The sequence below is a fragment of the Somniosus microcephalus genome, chromosome 3 (assembly GCF_052327205.1).
Source record: "Somniosus microcephalus isolate GS21.2 chromosome 3, FLI_Smic_1.0, whole genome shotgun sequence".
Lineage (NCBI taxonomy): Eukaryota > Metazoa > Chordata > Chondrichthyes > Squaliformes > Somniosidae > Somniosus > Somniosus microcephalus.
Genome location: NC_140989.1, coordinates 299,287,097 through 299,309,311, shown reverse-complemented (window position 1 = coordinate 299,309,311; position 22,215 = coordinate 299,287,097). Strand labels below are relative to the sequence as shown.

General features: G+C 46.9%; 1 protein-coding gene across 1 annotated transcript in view; it reads left to right on the top strand.

Moving 5' to 3' along the window:
• mysm1 (Myb-like, SWIRM and MPN domains 1) overlaps positions 1–22,215 on the top strand; it is a 118,953-nt gene that overhangs the window by 72,032 nt on the left and 24,706 nt on the right. The window contains exons 17-18 of the mRNA XM_085982833.1: positions 904–1,036; positions 13,114–13,219. Of these exons, the coding sequence (XP_085838959.1) occupies positions 904–1,036; positions 13,114–13,219 (239 nt within the window). The remainder of the gene's footprint in view (positions 1–903; positions 1,037–13,113; positions 13,220–22,215) is intronic.

The following is a 22,215-nucleotide window of genomic DNA, read 5'->3' as shown; positions in this document are numbered from 1 at the left end:
CGCAAATGATGGGAGTACATTGATGCATTTGCGCCTTAGCAACACCTGGTCCAAGGGATCTTTGGCACATCAAAAACCAAAGCAGGCTCCATAGAAGACATCACAATTCCAAACTTACTTCAGGAATTGTTTAAAAGTTAGTGCCTGAGTACTTGGAATACCCCATATCAGTTAAATGCAGCAAATGGGATATAAAAAGTGCACACAATTTGCTTAGGAATGATGTTTCAGTTGACGGGGATAAAAAGCACAATGAAAGGAGAACCAAATTACTGACTTCTACATGCCAAGTTCATCTTTGACGTCCAGCTTTGCTATGGGTAGAGAGCCTGTGCAGTTTATCATTGGGTGATCAATTGAACAGCCAAAGGCACGGTCACATTTTTAAAAATGGTTTAATTCCTGAAGCCCGCCACAGCCATTTCTTGCAACTTCTCTAGACGTGCTCTCAGGCACAGGTCATGACGTCTGCCAAATATATTCAAATGATCCTGACTCCAGAAAATTGGCCACAGTCAGGGGAGCATCCTTGCAATAGGCATAACTCATGTGCGACTGCACTTCCGCCAACATAACAGTCGAGAAAAACATCTAGCCCCTTTGGTGTTAAGCCTGATAATCTTCTGAGATAAGTTATTTGCCATCTTGAGATGGCCTGAGATGTGAATATACAGCAAAGCTAAGATTCAAACTCAGGTTTGTGGTTCATAGAACATTGCACTATGTAATACCACTGGTTGCCCTGTACAGAAACACTTTATAATGAAGGTTTCTACAATCATTGTTATGTACAGGGCTTTTCCTTAATATCCTACATAGTGTGTCATGGTATGCATAAAAGACATCATTGCTCCCATTTTCTTACTATGCACAAGTCTAATTACAGATTTCTATGCATTTCAGAATTACTTTTCACGTGGAGGAGCTCAGTTCGTTGGGATGATCATCAGTCCGTACAATAGTAGTAACCCCTTGCCTTATTCCCAGGTCACATGTCTTATAGTTAGTGAAGAACTCAGCGCAGATGGCCGCTTCCGTAAGTATGGGTAGTTGAGAACTTTCCACAATGTTTTTCAGGCAGGCAAGACAATATTTGCCCTACTCCTCCTGCTCTTCATCCTCCTCCTCCGCCATTGCCACCCAGGAATGTTTCAAATCTGAACTTCACACATACACCTGAATTGCCATGTTTCCATAAACGTGCATGTTGACCTGCTTATAGGAACAGGTTTAGACCATTGAGCCCCTCGAGCCTGTTCCGCCATTCAATGAGATCATGGCTGTTCTGTGACCTAACTCCATATACCCACCTTTGCCCAATATCCCTTAATACCTTTGGTTAGCAAAAATCTATCAATTTCAGATTTAAAATGAACAATTGATCTAGCATCAATTGCCATTTGCCATAGAGAGTTCCAAATTTCTGCCACCCTTTGTGTGTAGAAGTGTTTCCTAACTTCACTCCTGAAAGGTCTGGGTATAATTTTTAGACTATGCCCCCTAGTCCTAGACTCCCCAACCAGCGGAAATAGTTTCTCTCTATCTACCCTATCAGTTCCCCTTAATATCTTGAAAACTTCGATCAAATCACCCCTTAACTTTCTAAATTCCAGGGAATACAAACCTAGTTTGTGTAATCTCTCCTTGTAATTTAACTCTTGGAGTCCAGGTATCATTCTAGTAAATTTACACTGCACTTCCTCCAAGGCCAATATATCCTACCTAAGGTGTGGTGCCCAGAACTGCTCACAGTACTCCAGGTATGGTCTAACCAGGGTTTTGTATAGCTGTAGCATAATTTCTACCCCCTTGTATTCTAGTCCTCTAGATATAGAGGCCAACATTCCATTAGCCTTTTTGATTATTTTCTGTACCTGTCCATGACATTTTAATGGTCTATGTAGCTGGACCCCCAAGTCTCTTTGGACCTCCATTGTTTCTTTTCACTATTTAAACAGTACTCTGTTCTATCCTTTTTAGGTCTATCCTTACATTTGCCTGCATTGAAATCCATTTGCCATAGTTTTGCCCATTGGCTTAATCTATTAATATCTCTTTGTAATTTTATGCTTCCATCTACACTGCTTACAATGTTGCCTATCTTTGTATCATCGGCAAACTTGGATATGTGGCTTTCTATCCCATCATCTAAGTCGCTAATAAATACAGTGAATAGTTGAGGCCCTAATACAGATCCTTGTGGGACACCACTAGTCACATCCTGCCCATTATCTCTACTCTCCGTGTTGCCACTTGGCCAATTTCCTAACCAGGTCAATAATTTGCCTTCAATTCCATGAGATTCAACTTTAGCTATCAGTCTCTTATGAGGGACTTTATATGGAAATCCATATAAATAACATCCATAGACAGCCCCCTGTCCACTACATCCATAGACAGCCCCCTGTCCACTACATCCATAGACAGCCCCCTGTCCACTACATCCATAGACAGCCCCCTGTCCACTACATCCATAGACAGCCCCCTGTCCACTACATCCATAGACAGCCCCCTGTCCACTACATCCATAGACAGCCCCCTGTCCACTACATCCATAGACAGCCCCCTGTCCACTACATCCATAGACAGCCCCCTGTCCACTACATCCATAGACAGCCCCCTGTCCACTACATCCATAGACAGCCCCCTGTCCACTACATCCATAGACAGCCCCCTGTCCACTACATCCATAGACAGCCCCCTGTCCACTACATCCATAGACAGCACCCTGTCCACTACATCCATAGACAGCCCCCTGTCCACTGCATCCATAGACAGCCCCCTGTCCACTGCATCCATAGACAGCCCCCTGTCCACTACATCCATAGACAGCCCCCTGTCCACTACATCCATAGACAGCCCCCTGTCCACTACATCCATAGACAGCCCCCTGTCCACTACATCCATAGACAGCCCCCTGTCCACTACTTTAGTCACTTCTTAAAAAAATTCAATCAGGTTCATCAGGCATTACCTACGCTTTACAAATCCATGCTGGCTCTCTCTGATCAGCTGAAAAATTTCAAGGTGTTCAGTCACTCTATCATTAATTATAGACTCTAATAATTTACCAACAACAGATATTAGGCTAATTGATCTATAATTTCCTGGTCTCCCTCTCTCACCTTTCTTAAATAGTGGAGTGATATGCACAATTTTCCAATCTAAGGAAAAGTTCCTGAATCGAGAGAACTTTGGAAAATTATAGTTGGAGCATCTGCAATATGCTCACCTACTTCCTTTAAAACCTTGGGATGGAAACCATCTGATCCTGGGGATTTGCCACTCTTTAGTACCATTATTTTCTTCATTATTGTTATTTTGCTTACATTAATTTTAGTGAGACCCATCCCTGATTTAATATTAGTTTCCTTGGGTTGTCTGGCATGCTATCCTCTTCTACTGTAAATACTGATGCAAAATAGTTATTCAACATTTCTGCCATTTCCTTATTTTCATTTACAATATCACCATTATCAGTTTTCAAGGGGTCCACATTGGTCTAGACCACCCTCTTTTTCCTAATATAATTGTAAAAACATTTTGTGTTAATTTTGATATCCCTTGCAAGTTTCTTTTTGTAGCTCTTACTATCTGTTTTGTCACCTTTTATTGTTCTTTGTATCTCCCCCACTTGCCAGGATCTGCGCTAGTTTTTTCATTTTTGTGTGCCTTTTCTTTTAGTTTTATGTTGTCCCCGACCTCTTTAGTCGTCCATGCTGATTTCCTTTTGGCAAGTAGAGCTCTTGCCTCTCAGGTATAAACTGGTTCAACATCACATTAAATTCTATTTTGAACACCTCCCACTGACCACCTGTTGTTTTATCCATTAACATATTTGCCCAGTTTACTGTGGACAGTCTCTCTGTCTGATCACATTGAAGTCGGCCTTACCTAAATCTAGAATCTTAGTAGCTGTTTAGCGTTTCTCCCTTTCAAACGTTGAACTCAGATCATATTATGATCGCTATTAGATAAATGTTCACGCACCGTTAGGCTGTTAACTAAATCTGACTCACTACACATTACTAAATCTAATATGGCCTGCCTCCTTGTTGGTTCTAGGACATAATGGCCCAGAAATTCGGGTCTCCACGGGTGAGTACGCACGGGGTACTCACCTGTAAGCCCAATGGAAGTGCCGGTTTCCTGCATGCACTGCGCATGCGCGGGAAACCGGCACTCCCGATCCCCTGAAAGAAGGGGTTCAGAGTTCGAACGCGTGCGCGGGAGAGGCAGCGCGTGCGTATCGAACTTCGTTTTTTTTTTGCAGGTTTTTCCGGGAGGGTAAGTCTGCAGAATTTACACATATAAAAAGCAGGCGTAAGGCCTGCTTTTTACAAGGTAAGTGGTGAATTAATTAAAATTAAAACATTTTTTCCACGGGTTTATTATTTTAAAATACTTTAAAGCAAGGTAAGTTTATTTTTAGCCCCGTTAGAAAATAAAATTATTTTTTCCAAAAATTTAAATTATTGTTTAAAATAGTTATTTCATGTAATTTATAGTTTATTTAAAAAATGTGATGTTTTTAAAAAATTTATTTGAAGATTTAGTGCTGTTTTGGGGCCGTAGTATTTATAAGTTTTGACAGCTCTTCCTGTCAATCTTATGAATGGAGCATTCCCTGCTCCGATTGGCTCCCCATGGCCCACGTGATCCCAGGGGACGCATCGAACTAACTGCGCCCCTGGGATACGCAAGCACTGTGCGCCGGCAGCTGACCAGACCCCGGATCGGAATTCCACAGGGGCCCACAGCACAACGGCCGGCGCACTAGGTAAGTGCAAGTCGGGGGCTTGCACCCGCGGGAAGCCCCCGACCCGAATTTCTGGGCCATTGTTGCAGAAAACTATCCTGAACACACTGAAGAAATGCACTACCTTTTTGACATGAGCTAGTCTGCTTATCCCAATCTATATCAAAGTTAAAATCCTTCATTAAAACAACTCTGTCTTTGCTGCATGCTTGGCTGATCTCTGCATTTATAAATTCTACAATTTCACAGCTGCTATCAGGGGGCCTATACACAACTCCCACTACAATCTTAAATCCCTTTCTATTTCTTAATTCTACCCATAAAGTCTCTGCCTGCTTACCTCTCGTATCCTTTCTTATCATTAAAGTAATTTCATCCTTAATCACTAAGGCTACTCCTCCCCCCTCTACCATTTTCCCTATCTTTCCTGTAGACCTTATAACCTGGTATATTTAGTTCCCAGTCCTGACCGTCTTGCAGCCATGTCTCAGTAATGGCTATCATGTCATACCCTCCAAGTTGAATTTGCGCCTGCAATCCTTTCAATTTTTTTCTTATAAGAACATAAGAAATAGAAGCAGGAGTAGGTCATATGGCCCCTCGAGCCTGCTCCGCCATTCAATAAGATCATGACTGATCATCGACCTCAACTCCACTTTCCTGCCCGATCTCCATATCCCTTGATTCCCCTAGAGTCCAAAAATCTATCAATCTCAGCCTTGAATATACTCAAATACTCAACATCCACAGCCCTCTGGAGCAGAGAATTCCAAAGATTCACAACCCACTGAGTGAAAAAATTCCTCCTCATCTCAGTCTTAAATGGCCTACCCCTTATCCTGAGATTATGCCCCCTAGTTCTAGACACTCGAGCCAGGGGAAACAACCTCTCTGCATTTACCCTGTCAATCCTCTTCAGAATCTGAATGTTTCAATGAGATCACCTCTCATTCTTCTAAACGCCAGAGTGTATAGGCCCATTCTACACAATCTCTCATCATAGGACAGCCCTCTCATCCCAGGAATCAATCTAGTGAACCTTCGTTGCACCGCCTCCAAGGCAAGTATATCCTTCCTTAGATAAGAAGACCAGAACTGTGCACAGTACTCCAGGTGTGGTTTCACCAAGGCCCTGTATAATTGAAGCAAGATTTCCTTACTCTTATATTCCAATCCCCTTGCAATAAAGGCCAACATGCCATTTGACTTCCTTATTGCTTGTTGTACCTGCATGCTAGCTTTCTGTGTTTCTTGCACGAGGACACCCAAATCTCTCTGAATGTCAACATTTAAAAGTTTTTCACCATTTAAAAAAATATTCTGTTTTTCTATTCTTCCTACCAAAGTGAAAAGCCTCACATTTCCCTACATTATACTCCATCTGCCACCTTACTGCCTATTCACTTAGTCTATTTATATCCCTTTGCAGACTACTTGGCCCCTATTTTCCTGGAGCCGTCGGGCGGGGTTTCAGGCGGGCGGGGGCTGAAAATCGCAGAAATAGGGGGTCGCGACCCCCCCCCCCGATTCCCCGCCCCACCCGACTTTCGCCCCCGTGTTTCAGCGCGACCCGAATCAGTCCCGCCTGCAGCAGGCGGGGATGGTCGGCGGAAGCCTAATGACCAGTAATTGGCATGTTTAATCCTATTTTCAGGGGCCCTTGGAATTTTCAGGCTTTCCCCACGTAAACCACGCCTGGTGGGAACACCGCTGATGAAACCTGGCGTGAACAATGTCAGCTTGCTTGCTTTCAGTTGCAGGTCAATCAGGCATGAAGAGATTTAATCAGCCAGCATTTGTAGGCTGCAGGACCTTGTTGCTCAAGGCTTGGGGGAACTTGTTGAAGGCTTAGGCACAGCTGTGGAAGGTTGGAGCCTCACAGACTTCTCCAGTGTGAGCTCCTGGGAAGCCCCTCTCAGCACCCTAACTCAACGCCTCCTCAACGGAGGCATCTGCCAGAAGCATGGGAGGCCTTTTGTTCCTTCCCTTCTTGGCATTAGAGGATCTCCAACAGCAGAGGAGGCTGCAGCAGATCCAGCAACAACAGCAGATCCAGCAGGAGCAGCACCAGCAGGAGCAGCACCAGCAGGAGCGACAGGCTGCGGCTCAGCCACCTGAAGCAGCACAGGCCAGAAGGGGCCAGCGCATGGAAGGCCGTCGGCGCAGGAGATACCCCACCAAACAGGGTCTACAGACACAGGGTGAGCTACCTCAACATGACTGAGCAGCAGTGCCAAAGGCGGCTCCGACTTTCGCGAGAGGTAGTGACTGACATCTGCACAATGCTACAGCAAGACCTGGAGCCCAGAGCACCAGGTCGACACTCCTTACCAGTGGCCATCAAAGTCACCACCGCACTCAACTTTTATGCCTCAGGCTCCTTCCAGGGATCAGCAGCAGACATCAGCGGCATCTCCCAGGCGGCCGCACACACTTGCATCAAACAGGTCACCGATGGCCTCTTTGCCCTCGCACACAATCACATCCATTTCACCCGGGATCGCGCAAGTGCGAGGGTGCGAGCGCGTGGATTAGCTCAGCTGGCAGACTTTCCAAGGGTGCAGGGCGCCATTGACTGCACACATGTGGCCCTTAGGGCACCGCATCGCAATCCAGGAGTTTTTGGTCAACCGCAAGGGCTTCCACTCCCTTAATGTTCAGCTGGTGTGTGACCACAAGAAGGAGATTTTGCATGTTTGTGCCAAGTACCCTGGCAGCTGCCATGACTCCCTCATACTGCGCCAGTCTACTGTGCCTCCGCTATTCAGTCCGCCAAACGAACTTCAGGGATGGCTACTTGGAGACAAGGGATATCCCCTGCGGACTTGGCTAATGACGCCGGTGAGGAGACCAGCCAACGAAGCTGAGGAGCGCTACAACTCCAGCCACATTTCCACCAGATGCATTATCGAGCAAGCCATCGGATTGCTAAAGATGCGCTTTAGATGCCTCGACATTACTACAGTACTCATCAGCCAGGGTCTCCAAAATCATTGTGGTATGCTGTGTGCTTCACAACATGGCACAGCGTCGTGGCTTGCCGATTCCGCAGGACCAAGAGGCTCCTCACAGAGCCGCCTCGGATGAGGATGATGCTGAGGAGGAGGAGGAGGACGGAAACGAGCATCCTGCAGAGGCCCGTCAACCAGCGGCACCAGTGCGTGAGAACATTGCTGGGCGGAATGCAAGGAACGCACTCATCCTGGGCAGATTTGCGTAGCCTGGTACCTCAAACACTGTAGCCTCGCTGCTTCTTAACTGACCATGGTCAGTGGCCCATCGACCAGCTTGCTGACATCTGCAAGTAATCCTCAGGCCTCAATGTGAAATCCCCATTTGCCAAATGACAGATGCCACAACTCCAGCAGTTGCCACCAGATTTTTTATGTACAACAAAGTGATGGCATTAAAACTATATACAAGACTTCTCACCCAAGTGACTACCCGTGTGATTAGTGGTGCTTTATTTTTCTCTTACACGTGCTCCTACGTAGTGGTGCCCCTGTGGCTTCAGCAGATGTGGAGGCCCCTTGCTCACTTTGCTGCTGCTCCTGTCTCGACACCTTTGGCGGGCGTCCTCTGGGGTGGCGAGCCTGTGAGGGCTCGCCAGCAGTCTGCTGCTCCTGCGACTGTGCAGGGGTTGAGACTCCTATCTCACTTGGTTGTGGACTCCGGCGGGGCTCTGAAGTGGCATGGAAGTGAGAGCGCGTGGAGAGGAGCCCCCACTTCCTTCAGGTGTGCCAACAACCTCCCCCTCATGGGTCAGCTCCCCCTCCGCGCCTGCAAGTGGCTGGAGAGCACCTTGCTGCTCATCGGGGGGGCCATGGGGACCCGTCTCTGCACTGGAAGTCCTGCTCAGAGGGACTTCCATGAAGGTCTGGTTTCGGTGCTCAATAGATGGCCATCGCTCCTCAAGAGATGTCATTCTATTCTGAGCACTCACCATGTTTTCCATAACCTGGCGACTAAGCTCCTCCATGGCCGTAGCCCTCCTCTCCACGGCCGCAGCCCTCCTCTCCACGGCCGCAGCCCTCCTCTCCACGGCCGCAGCCCTCCTCTCCACGGCCGCAGCCCTCCTCTCCACGGCCGCAGCCCTCCTCTCCACGGCCGCAGCCCTCCTCTCCACGGCCGCAGCCCTCCTCTCCACGGCCGCAGCCCTCCTCTCCTCGGCCGCAGCCCTCCTCTCCTCGGCCGCAGCCCTCCTCTCCTCGGCGGTAGCCAACCTTACCACGGAGGTAGCCATCCTTTCCATGGTGATGCTTTCATGCGCCAATGACTCCAATAAGGCTGTGCTCATGCTCGCCATGGACTCCTCCATTCGCTCCACACTTGCAGCGACCCTGGAGACAAAACCTGCCAGAGACTCCTGCATCTGTGCATGGAGATCCATCACCTCTCTTGCGGATGGACCCAGAGGCATAGGGTCGACATGCAGCTGAGCTGGCAGAGGCCTGTGCCCTCCGACGAGGACTCTCCACCGCTGTCCCTGTCTTCACAATCTGCTGATGCTCACTTGTGAGCTGTGAAACACCAGGTGACAACACTACGCGAAGGCCCCCCCGAGGTGTGAGTGTCTGCGCTGGTGCTGGGCGCGCTTACTTCTGCTGATGCTGCGGACTCTGAGGACTCTGGCTGCAAAGCATATTCCTCCTCGGCAGTGGGGACGGGAGCTCCGGATGGTTCTGTGGGGGAGTAAAGGAAAGAGTTAGAGATGTGATGCCAAGGCTACTTGCACATTGGATTTGGCATATGCTTATAAGTCCAAATGATGCAGCTTCAGAATCGTATCAGCGACTCATGCTATGTCAATGAGAGAGATGGGAAACTATTCTGTCACCAGCTTGTGGGCTTGCTCCTGTCTCTCCTGCCCCAGCTTCCACAGGCTCGTCACCCCCAGCAATCTCCATCACTGCTTCCTCCCAGGGGCTCAGGTGGGCGATTGAGGGTGGTCCTCCTCCAGTCCTCGCACGCTCTCTCCTATTGTGAGCTCTCTTTTCCTGCAATGAGAGAGACAAGTGGAGTTTGAGTGAGAGTGCAGGAGTGAGTGTAGAGATTGCATAACATAGATACTTAGAAGGAGACAAAGATGGTGTGAGGCTGCAAGGCCAAGGGCCCTCCCTGTGTGTTGTCAGTTGTGTTCCAAGCATCAGAGTGAGAGGCAGTGTGAGGGCTGCATGGTGGAATAGTTATGTGAATGAGCCTAGGGAGAGAGGGAATGGGTAAGGGTGCATGGATGTGACTGTGAAGTGGGATGTGGAGGAAGAGATTGCTGAAGCTGAGTGCTGTTGGGGAAAGGCAATGGGGATCAGGTTGAGGGTGGTGGAAACTTCATACTTACTTTTCCTGTATGGTGAAGGTCATGAAAGCGCTTCCTGCACTGCATCCAGGTCCGTCGGGTGACTCCCTGAGAGTTGACCTCTGCAGCCACCTCCATCCATGCAGCCCTGGTCTCTTTGGGAGGCCTCTTCCTCCCTGAGCTAGGGAGGAGGACCTCCCTGTGGGCCCTTACCCCATCCACCAATGTCTGGAGTGACGTCTCGTCAAATTTGGCAGCAGCTCGGCCTCTGCCACGGGCAGCAGCTGGTGCGGGCTCCTCTGCCATTCTGCAAGACTGGTTGGGAAGCCTGCAGAGGTTGAAAAGCTTGCTGGACACTTTAAAAGCACCACGAATGATGACATCATACTGTGGGGCTTTCTGACTGGAAATGGACAATTAGCAAGGGTGCCCACACGCTGGAAATAAATTGGCCAATTGAGGGAAAATTGCGTGCAGCTGGCTGACCCATTTAGATTCGGGTCGGAACCCGACAATTCCCCGCACCTTCGGGAAAATCGGGGCCTTTGTGTTCTCACCGCTTACTGTCCCACCTAGCTTTGTATCGTCAGCAAACTTGGATACATTACACTCGGTCCCTTCATCTAGATCATTAATATAGATTATAAATAGCTGAGGCCCCAACACTGATCCTTGCGGCACCCCATTAGTTACAGCCTGCCAACCTGAAAAAGATCTGTTTATCCCTACTCTGTTTTCTGTCCGTTAACCAAATCCTGCTACTATATTACTCCCAACCCCATGAGCCCTAATCTTGTGTAATAACCTTTTATATGGCACCTTATTGAATGCCTTTTGGAAATCCAAATATACTACAACCACTGGTTCCCCTTTATCTACCCTGCTAGTTACATCTTCAAAAAACTCTAATAAATTTGTCAAACACGATTTCCCTTTCATAAAACCATGTTGACTCTGCCTAATCATGTTATGATTTTCTAAGTGCCCTGGTACCACTTCCTTAAAAATGGATTCCAGCATTTTCCCAATGACTGATGTCAGGCTAACTGGCCTGTAGTTCCCTGTTTTCTCTCTCCCTCCTTTCCTGAATAGCGGTGTTACATTTGCAACCTTCCAATCCGCTGGGGCCATTCTAGAATCTAGGGAATTTTGGAAGATCAAAACCACTGCATCCACTATCTCTGCAGCCACCTCTATTAGAACCCTAGGATGTAGGCCATCAGGTCCAGGGGATTTGTCGGCTTTTAGTCCCATTAGTTTCTCTAGTACTTTTTCTCTACTTATAATAATTATGTTAAGTTCCTCACCCTCATTAGACCCTTGGTTCCCTACCATTTTTGGTATGCTTTTTGTATCTTCTACTGTGAAGACAGATACAAAATATTTGTTTAACGTTTCTGCTATTTCCTTATTCCCCATAATAATTTCTCCTGTCTCAGTCTCTAAGGGTCCAATGTTTACTTTTGCTACTCTCTTCCTTTTCACATACTTGTAGAAGCTCTTACAATCTGCTTTTATATTTCTTGCTAGTTTTCTCTCATTCTATTTTTTCCCTTTTTTCAATTTTTTGGTCATCCTTTGCTGGTTTCTGAAACTCCCAATCCTCAGGCTTACTACTATTCTTCGCAACATTATAAGCTTCTTTCAATCTAATGTTATCCTTAACTTCTTTAGTTAGCCACAGTTGGATCACTTTTCCCGTGGAGGTTTTGCTTCTCATTGGAATGTATTTTTGTTGAGAATTATGAAATATCTCTTTAAATGCTAGCCACTGCTTATCTATCGCCATACCTTTTAATCTATTTTTCCAATTTACCTGAGCCAACTCGCCCCTCATACCTATGTAATTGTCTTTATTTAAGGTAAAGACTCTAGTTTCGGACTTAGGCAAGTCACTCTCAAACTTAATGTGAAATTCTATCATATTATGATCACTCTGCCCCAGAGGATCCATTACTGAGATTGCTAATTATCCCTGTCTCATTACACAATACAATATCTAAAATAGACTGTTCCCTGGTTGGTTCCATGACGTATTGTTCTAGGAAACTGTCCCGAACTGACCATGAACTCATCCTCCAGACTACCTTTGCCAATTTGATTTGTCCAGTCTATATGAAGATTAAAGTCCCCCACGATTATTGCATTACTTTTGTTACAAGTTCCTACTATTTCTTGATTAATATTCTGTCCAACGGTATAGCTACTGTTAAGGGGCCTATATACTACTTCTACCAGTGTTTTCTACCCTTGTTATTCCTTATCTCCACCCTTACTGATTCTACTTCCTGATCGAATCTGAGCCGAGATCCTTTCTCTCTACTGTCCTTATGTCAGACTTTATTATCAGGGCTACCCCCCCTCCTTTTCCATTCTGCCTGTCTTTTCGAAACGTCAAGTACCCTGGAACATTTAGTTCCCAACCTTGGTCACCGTGCAACCACGTCTCTGTAATGGCTATTAGATCAAACCTATGTATCTCTATTTGTGCCACTAGTTCGTTTATCTTATTACGAATCCTTCGTGCATTCAGATAAAAAGAGCCTTTAATTTAAATTTTTTACCATATTCCCTGCTTTGACCTTATTCTCTGCTGCACTGCTACCGTTAAACTCTGTCTATTCCTGTCACACTCTGCTTATTTTTACCCAAATCGCTACACTGCTCTATTGCCTTGACCTTTCTCTTTCGATTTCTAAATTTCCCCTCACCTGACCCCTCCCCCCCCCCTTTTTTTTAGTTTAAAGCCCTATCTACTCCATGTATTTGTATAAAGAATGCTTATTTAGGCCACACACCCTAACCTGTTCTTCTGCTCTAATGTTTTACTTGTACATTGTCTGATTTCTGATATTTACTCAGTCACTAATACTATTCTAGCTGTATCTATTTTTGTAGATCTTGTTTATAGATCTATGTTTCAGTCAGTGTAGCTATCAAAGCATGAATTCTACCCCAGTATAATTTAAGCAAAATTCTTTAATAGAAGTTTTTCGATAAAGTTTGCAATGTGTTAAATGTAAAGCAGTTTTTGAACCTATATTTTCTTTTAATATAGGACTTCCATATAAATGTGAGTTGAAGCAATTGAATGAAGAGCCTCTATGGGTGCAAATGATGGATAAAGCACGCTGGATAATGGAGAAGTACAAACTATCCCTTAGGCAAGTAATAAAATACAGATTGTTGATTTAGGGAAGGAATCTAATCACCCAACTGTAGAGATGTGCCAACTCTGTTTATTGTCCTGCTTCTAGATTGGGCCTAGTTGCTGGCTGGCTGATTGACAATGACCCCCACCCCTTAGTACAGCAGAATGATTTACAACTGGGGTATTCCATTCTGTAATATATCACTTTTCTTTTCTCTGTGCACCTCCCAAATTCAGCAATATGCTCAACCCACTCTGAAACTACCAGTGCCTATATTCCTATATCCAGATATGTGGAGGCATTGAATTGTGTGTTGCTCCCTCCACTGGTTTAACCTTTAGATCTGCTCAGTACCTTTGAGCATTTATGCTGCTTATCTTCTCATTCAGATTAAGTCTAAAAGTTTGTTATGCACATATCTAGCTGATGAACATTTAGTTACCTAATTTTGAGGTTTTTTATTTCTGATGGTTGTGTAGACCAATGTTTATGAATTTAATTGGCTAAAATGAAGTTTAATGTGTACCGCATAGCCAATAAAAACTGAAATAAACTGTTCAATGCATATAACATACTATGTCAACTGGAAACGGTTACAGGTTCATGCTGCCCTCTTGGATCAAAACAACATAATCCACCACTGAGTCAGGGAAGTATAATGATCACCAGTTAATTACAGGCCATTCAGCCCATCTTAATTCATCCATCCAGTGATCCTAAAGTCCCTCCATTTCAGCCTCCAATTACTTTTTAAAAGATTTCAGGATTTTTCACTTCCACTACTCTTCCTGGAAGTCGGTTCCATACGCTAATCACTCTGTGACGTTATCAGTCCTAAATTTGCACTTTTGCTAGCTTGAAGCTGTGTCTCTTTGTCCTACACTTGCAATTTAATTTGAAGTAATATTCCAGATTTACTTTGTCCATATCCCTATCTTCTGTACTTCTAAAAGATCAGCTCTTAGACCTCTCCTTTCCAGGCCACAAAGCCTAAGTCCCTCATATCTTTTTCTCATAGCTCAGCCCTTTGATATTAAGGATTAACCTTGTGGCTTTTCTTTGCACTCCTCCTAGTGCTTGAATGTTACCCTTTTGTCTTAGTGACCAGAACTGACTGCAGTGCTTAAGTGCCAGTCTGACCAAGGCATGGTACGGTTTGGTCATTACCCTCTGACTTGTATTCTACTGTTCTGGCTATGTAGTTCAACATTCTGTTGACTTTGTTGATCACTGCTCTTCATTGACTAGACATGTTTACCGTCGAGTCTACTAAGAGTCCTACTTTTAACTTTCTTTTGGCTTCATCCTTGGCTATTTTAACACCATTCACGGAGTATATTTTTTGCTATTTTTTTCTTCCTATGTGCAGTCCACTTGGCTTGACCTTTCCAAGCAGGTTGGTCAGACAGGATCTTGCTCTTTTTGAATGAGCACTTGTTAGCCTGTTTCCAGTTTATTGGTACCTCTCCAGTGTCCAGTTATTTCCTCATAATGATTGTCAATGCCAACAAATCTTTGTCTAGTCTCTTTCGACACTCTACAATACATAACTTCTATCTCTGGATTTATTTATTGTGAGCCCTTTTAGCCTGGAAGGACTTCTAGTTCATTAATATTGAAGTCCTTGGTTTTACTTGGGTTAACTCCGTTTGGGCAGGGGATGTTGCTCATGATTTCCTTTGTGAATACGTACTTGGAGGAAGTAATCATTCGGAATATTTACTATTTTGTGGTTGTCCTCAGTTTCAAGCCCGCTTGCATTTTTTTAGGGTTGCCGCCTCTTCTCTGACTGTTCTCTCGCTGCTGTTGTACTGTAATAATTTTTTACTATTGCAGTTAGCCTCCATTGCTATATTTTGTTCCTAGGTCTCTCTTTGCTCCTCTGATCGTTTCAGCAATTCTTTTATATTCATCTCAATGACCCGTTTCCCCTGGAGGACTTATAGAGGTCGTTTTCCTCTTCATTTCATTTTTAATTTGATAATCCATCTAATCTGAACTTGTTGGGTTTAGGAATGTAATAAACATGAATGTCCAGTATTATTCCTTTAAGAGTGTTCTCTGCAAAAGTGTCATTAATCAACCTATTCCAATTAATTTGTCTCATTTCCCTTACTTCATTGCATTTAGCTCTTTTAAAGTTATAAACCTGACGCGTGGTCCTGAGTATTTTTGACTCCTCTTGATTCTGAGTGCTGAAGATCAGGTGGGGAGAGAAGCACTCTGATGCAACAGCAATGATCTCTCACTTTAATGAGGATCAAAACAAGTTGTGCAGTGGGGAATTGTGGAGTTCAGAATCTAGAGGAAAATCTTAATAACTCACTCATAGCTTCTTCCAATTATGAATTATTAGCTCTTTCTTCTTTGTAACAAAATCTGTGTTCCAGTTCCCCACTGAGCATCCTATATTTATAGCGCAAATGTGGCCAGCGGAGTAGTTCATTGTAACCACGGGGGCACTTTTAAATAAATGATTACGTCAAATGTACAAGACATGTAGCCAGGATACACGCAGTGTCTACGATCAATTGAAACAATCGACCAACCTACCCGCATGCTGTATTTAAAGATTTAGTATTTGCAGACCACAAATTCTCATGTCCGTCTTGTAGAAGCCCCAACCTGTTCAATCTTTCTCAATAGCTGTAATCTCTCAGTTCTGGTACCATCCTTGTAAATCTTTTTTTGCACTTTCTCCAGTGCTTCTATGTCCTTTTTATAGTATGGCGACCAGAACTGTGCACTGTACTCTAAATGTGGCCTGACCAAGGTCCTATACAAGTTTAATATAACTTCACTACTTTTGAATTCTATACAACTAAAAATAAATCCCAATGCTTTTTTTTTTAGCATTTTTAATTGCTTTGCTGACCGGTGATGCTGCTTTTAATGATTTGTTCACCTGTATCCCTAGATCCCTTTGCTCTTCTGCCCCATTCAGTTCCTTATTTTCTAACAGGTAGGCGATGTTTCTATTTGTCCTACCAAAGTATATCGCCTCATATTTATCTGTGTTAATTTTCATTTGTCACTTAACTGCCCAATCTGCAAGTTTTCTGATGTCTTCTTGGATTGACTAACTGTGGTGTGTTACAAAGGCACAATTTGGGTGGGATGCAGAGAAGGAACTTTGTTGGGATGGAGAAATTTCACTTTTTGATGAAGTCTCAAAGCCTGAATCATGACATGCCTAGGAATTAATCAAAATGCTCAGAAGTGGAAATAATAAATGCAGCATACCATTTTTTAGAAATCAGCCAATCTGTAGCACAGTGACGTTTTCTTAGCTATATTATCATGGTAGAAATGTCAGATAAAAGCATTTTCAAGAAAACCTACCAGCTGTTACCTAACATCCTTAGACTGCATCTTTCATTCTGGTATCATAGTGAGATTATCAATGCACTAATGATTTTTGGTGTGCCCTATAAAGCTGTCAGTGTGGATCTGCCAACATAATTGTAACAACCTCCAAGATTATAACAATTGCTGGTGTGAAGCCAGATTTTTATTTTTTGTACAAAAAATTCTGGGATTACAGCCTTTTAATATTTCATCAGTTCTTCAGCTGACCCACAGTCAGAGGCTTGTAAGCAGCATATATGTTTGAGTATGTGCATGCAGAGCATGACCACCCCACTCCACTATGATGCAAGTGTGGTAAACCACTTTTATCGTTACACTATAGTTATCACTGTTGTATTGTTATCACCGTTATCACTGTTGTATCACGATACGAGGTTGCCTCTTGTCGCGCTGTTATACCTGGGCTGACCACCTCCGACTCCGCCCATGGCTCCACCTACCTGCCCAGGTATAAAGGTAGTCGACTGGCTGGTATTCCTCCTTGTTGGACCCGATCACCCACGAGGGTGGGCTCTGTTATTTAGTCAATAAAAACCTTTAGTTACGTTCCTAACTCGTCGCTTTTTATTGGACGAATTGATAGGTATATCAATTTTATTGACTAAATTTTAAAGATGTCTACTACTGGCCAGCCAGAAGCCCTCCCAGAAGCACAGCCACACCAGCCGGCTTGGCTGCAAGCCCTCAAACCACCGTACCTGGATCTAAACCCACAGGCAGCAAACGCAGCCCTCAACTTCAAACACTGGCTGGACTGCTTCGAATCCTACCTGGAAGAATCCGGCGCCCCGCAGAGATCCAAACTAAGACTTCTGAACGCCCAAGCGAGCCCGAGAGTATACGCACTCATACAGGACACGACTACGTACGAGGCCGCTATCAACCTACTGAAACAGCAGTACCGCAGCCCGGTAAATTACATGTACACCAGGCACCTCCTAAGATCCCGCCCGCAACAGCCAGGAGAGTCTGTAGCTGAATTTTTACGGGCGCTAAGAGCACTCGGCAGGAACTGTGACTTTAAAGCGGTGACGGCTGTTGAAAATACGGGAGATAATATCCGCGATGCCTTTTTGAAAGGCCTACGGTCCGACTACTCACGGCAAAGACTGCTTGAAGCTAAAGACCTCGACCTGGACAAAGCTGAAGCCCTCGCTCTCTCCCTGGAGGTGGCCCATCAGGACCAGGAGGCGTTTTCCAGGTACTGCTCGCGACCCTGGGACTCGGGCCCGACCCCTACCGCAATACCCTTCGCAGCGCCGCCCCCGGGACCTACCTCAGCGTCGGCGTCCCGGACCCGACCGGGCCCGCCACCCCCGGTACCGGCTCCGACATCGGGCACCCGCGATCGGGCCGCCGGCTGCTTCTTTTGCGGCCAGGAGAAGCACCCGAGGTCGCGCTGCCCAGCCAGGAACTCTACCTGCACAACCTGCAGGAAGAAAGGCCACTTCTCTAAGGCCTGCAGGAGCGGATCTTCAGAGGCCAGCAATGCCTCATGCGAACTGTGGGGGCGGCCATCTTCTTTCACGGCAACTGAGGCCAGTATCCCCACACGTGAGTCATGGGGGCGGCCATCTTTGATCAAGGCAACCGACCCCAATAGTGCCTCATGTGAGTTATGGGGGCAGCCATCTTCTCCGCCATTTTGTCCTACCTCGTGGGAGACGCCATTTTACCCACCACGCCCGACTGCCACCGGGCCCCCGGACCCGACGACCGCCTCGCCCGCAGACGACAACGACTCGCTTACCTACACGCTAGCCTCCGTCACTCTGGATCAAGCCCGCCCACACCACCTGTCCAAGTCGATGATGGACATCAAAGTAAACGGCCACGCCACGACCTGCCTGTTCGACAGCGGAAGCACGGAGAGCTTCATCCACCCAGACACGGTGAGCCACTACTCCCTCCCTGTCCTGCCAACGCGCAACCGAATCTCGATGGCATCGAGGTCCCACGCCACGGACATTAGCGGCTACTGTGCTGTGACCTTGTCGGTTAAGGGTACAGAGTATAAAAACTTTAAACTCCTCGTCCTCCCCCAGCTCTGCGCTGCCGTCCTACTAGGGCTGGACTTCCAATCCCACCTCCAAAGTGTAACCCTAGCATACGGTGGACCCCTCCCCCCACTCACAGTCGACAACCAGCGAAGGTTAAACCGCCCACCGCGTAACACCTGCAGCCTATCCACCCTCAAGGTGCCGCCACCTTCCCTGTTCGCTAACCTCACCCCCGACTGCAAACCCGTCGCTACCAAGAGCAGGCGGTACAGCGCTGGGGACAGAGCTTTCATTAGCTCTGAGGTGCAGCGTCTCCTGAAGGAGGGCATCATCGAGGGGAGCAACAGCCCCTGGCGTGCCCAGGTCGTGGTCGTTAAGACCGGCGATAAAAATCGCCTGGTCATCGACTACAGCCAGACCATAAACAGATACACCCAGCTGGACGCATACCCCCTTCCCCGCATATCTGACATGGTCAATCAGATTGCACAATACCGCGTATTCTCGACCATCGACCTTAAGTCGGCCTACCACCAACTCCCTATCCACCCCGAGGACCGCCAGTACACCGCCTTCGAGGCGAATGGGCGCCTATACCACTTCCTTAGGGTCCCCTTCGGTGTCACCAACGGGGTCTCGGTCTTCCAAAGGGAGATGGACCGGATGGTTGACCAGAACGGACTGCAGGCCACATTCCCCTACCTAGATAACGTCACCATCTGCGGCCGCGACCGGCAGGACCACGACGTGAATCTGGAGAAATTCCTCCGTACAGCCCAACGGTTGAACCTCACCTACAATAAGGAGAAATGTGTGTTTAACACCTCGCGCCTTGCCATCCTTGGCTGTGTAGTAGAGAACGGACTCATCGGCCCCGACCCCGAAAGAATGCGCCCCCTCATGGAGCTACCCCTCCCCCACTGCCCTAAGGCACTTAAGAGAACCCTGGGGCTCTTCGCCTACTATGCCCAATGGGTGCCCAATTATGCGGACAAAGCCAGACCCCTCATGAAGTCCACATCCTTCCCCCTTACGGAGGAAGCGTGCGCAGCCTTCTCCCTCATTAAGGGAGACATTGCCAAGGCCACTATGCACGCAGTGGATGAGTCCATCCCCTTCCAAGTCGAGAGCGATGCATCCGACTTCGCCCTAGCCGCCACCCTTAACCAGGAGGGGAGACCGGTGGCCTTCTTCTCAAGGACCCTACAGGGCCCTGAGATCCGACACTCGTCGGTCGAGAAGGAGGCCCAGGCGATTGTGGAGGCGGTACGACGCTGGAGGCACTACCTGGCAGGCAAACGATTTACCCTCCTTACCGACCAACGTTCGGTCGCTTTTATGTTTAATAACAAGCTGAGGGGCAAAATCAAGAATGACAAGATCTTGAGGTGGAGAATCGAGCTCTCCACCTACGATTATGATATCTTGTACCGGCCAGGTAAGCTGAACGAACCCCCCGATGCTCTGTCACGAATTACATGCGCCAGCGCGCAAAGTGATAGACTTCAGACCCTCCACAACGACCTCTGCCACCCCGGGGTCACCAGACTTTACCACTTCATTAAGGCCCGCAACCTGCCCTACTCCATCGAGGAGGTCAGGACCATAACCAGGAACTGCCAGACCTGCGCCGAGTGCAAACCGCACTTCTTTAGGCCGGACAGAGCAAGCCTGATCAAGGCCACCCGCCCCTTCGAGCGCCTGAGCATCGACTTTAAGGGGCCCCTCCCGTCCTCTGACCGTAATGTGTACTTCCTCAACATTGTTGATGAGTACTCCCGTTTCCCCTTTGCCTTCCCCTGCCCAGACATGACCAGTACCACGGTCATTAAATGCCTGAACGACCTCTTCGCCTTGTTCGGGTTCCCAAACTATATACATAGTGACCGGGGCTCCTCTTTCATGAGCGAGGAACTCCGTCAGTTCCTACTAGCGAGAGGTATTGCAGCAAGTGGGACCACCAGCTACAACCCCCAAGGGAACGGCCAGGTGGAAAGAGAGAACGCGACGGTATGGAAGGCCGTCCTCTTAGCCTTAAAGTCTAAGGGCCTCCCAACCTCCCGCTGGCAGGAAGTCCTCCCGACAGCGCTGCACTCCATCCGGTCACTACTTTGCACTGCCGTTAACGCCACCCCCCATGAACGAATGTTTGTTTTCCCCAGGAAGTCGACTACGGGAACCACTCTACCAACCTGGCTGACCTCTCCGGGGCCCGTCTTGCTGCGAAAGCACGTGAGGGCCCATAAAACAGACCCCCTGGTCGAAAGGGTGAACCTCCTGCACGCCAACCCCCAGTACGCCTACGTGGCTTACCCAGACGGGCGGGAGGACACTGTCTCCTTACGAGACCTCGCACCCTCGGGCACTCCGGAGACACCACCTTTACCCCCCCCCACCACCCCCCCAATTCCAGCCCAGGTAGACGGCATGCCGGAACCCCACGAGCCTTCGCCGACCACGCAGACACCAGCACTAACACCGGATAATGCAGCACCGCCGCTGCGACGATCGGAGAGGCTTACGAGGCCTCCGGACAGACTGACATACCAGAACTGGTAGTACACTTCACCCCGCTGGACTCAAATCTAAACAAGGGGTGAATGTGGTAAACCACTTTTATCGTTACACTATAGTTATCACTGTTGTATTGTTATCACCGTTATCACTGTTGTATCACGATACGAGGTCGCCTCTTGTCGCGCTGTTATACCTGGGCTGACCACCTCCGACTCCGCCCATGGCTCCACCTACCTGCCCAGGTATAAAGGTAGTCGACTGGCTGGTATTCCTCCTTGTTGGACCCGATCACCCACGAGGGTGGGCTCTGTTATTTAGTCAATAAAAACCTTTAGTTACGTTCCTAACTCGTCGCTTTTTATTGGACGAATTGATAGGTATATCAGCAAGCAAGCAGAGTAACCATGCCTTTCTACTCCACAGATGCTGCTGGGCACAGCAGCATGAGTCTCACGTTAGCCATGTGGAGTCAAGCATCAGCAGATAAGACACGCAACATAAAGTTTAATAGCTTTTGTACAAGTCACGTAATCATTGAAATGCTGTAACTAACCAAAGTTGTCACTTAAATATTCCACAAGTTTGACAGAAAACCATTTCTTAGATATTTCATAGTTAGTTGATTTTCAACAAAATAGAAGGCATTTCATTGTAACTTCATTCTAACCACATAAATCACAAAATATGTGACCTGTGCTCTGCTTTTCAAACTATGAATGCCGATTCCAATCAACTTCAATGTAGTGCAGTGTTGTTGCAATTTTACTAACCACTCATCCAATAAACAGGATCCTGCTAAGGTCACTGTGAAGAGAAAACTGTTAGGGAAGAGCAGCAGGCCTTTATGTCAGTGGTTGATGTATCATTGGAGCAGTCAAGAGCTGCTGTAGTGATAAATTATAACGTGGAATATTGTGTAACTAAAGAGGTCATTAGAGAGATAAAATTAGATAAGTAGACTATGCTCGTATGCAAGGACACACAATTACTCAAAACAATACTAAATCACTTTTCCTTTAGCTAGTCTGTCACCAGTCATGGTTGAAAAAGTTTCTCTGGAGAGAGCATTATACTGAGTTGGCATCCAACCCACTGGAGCATAGTAGGGATCCATCCGTATGG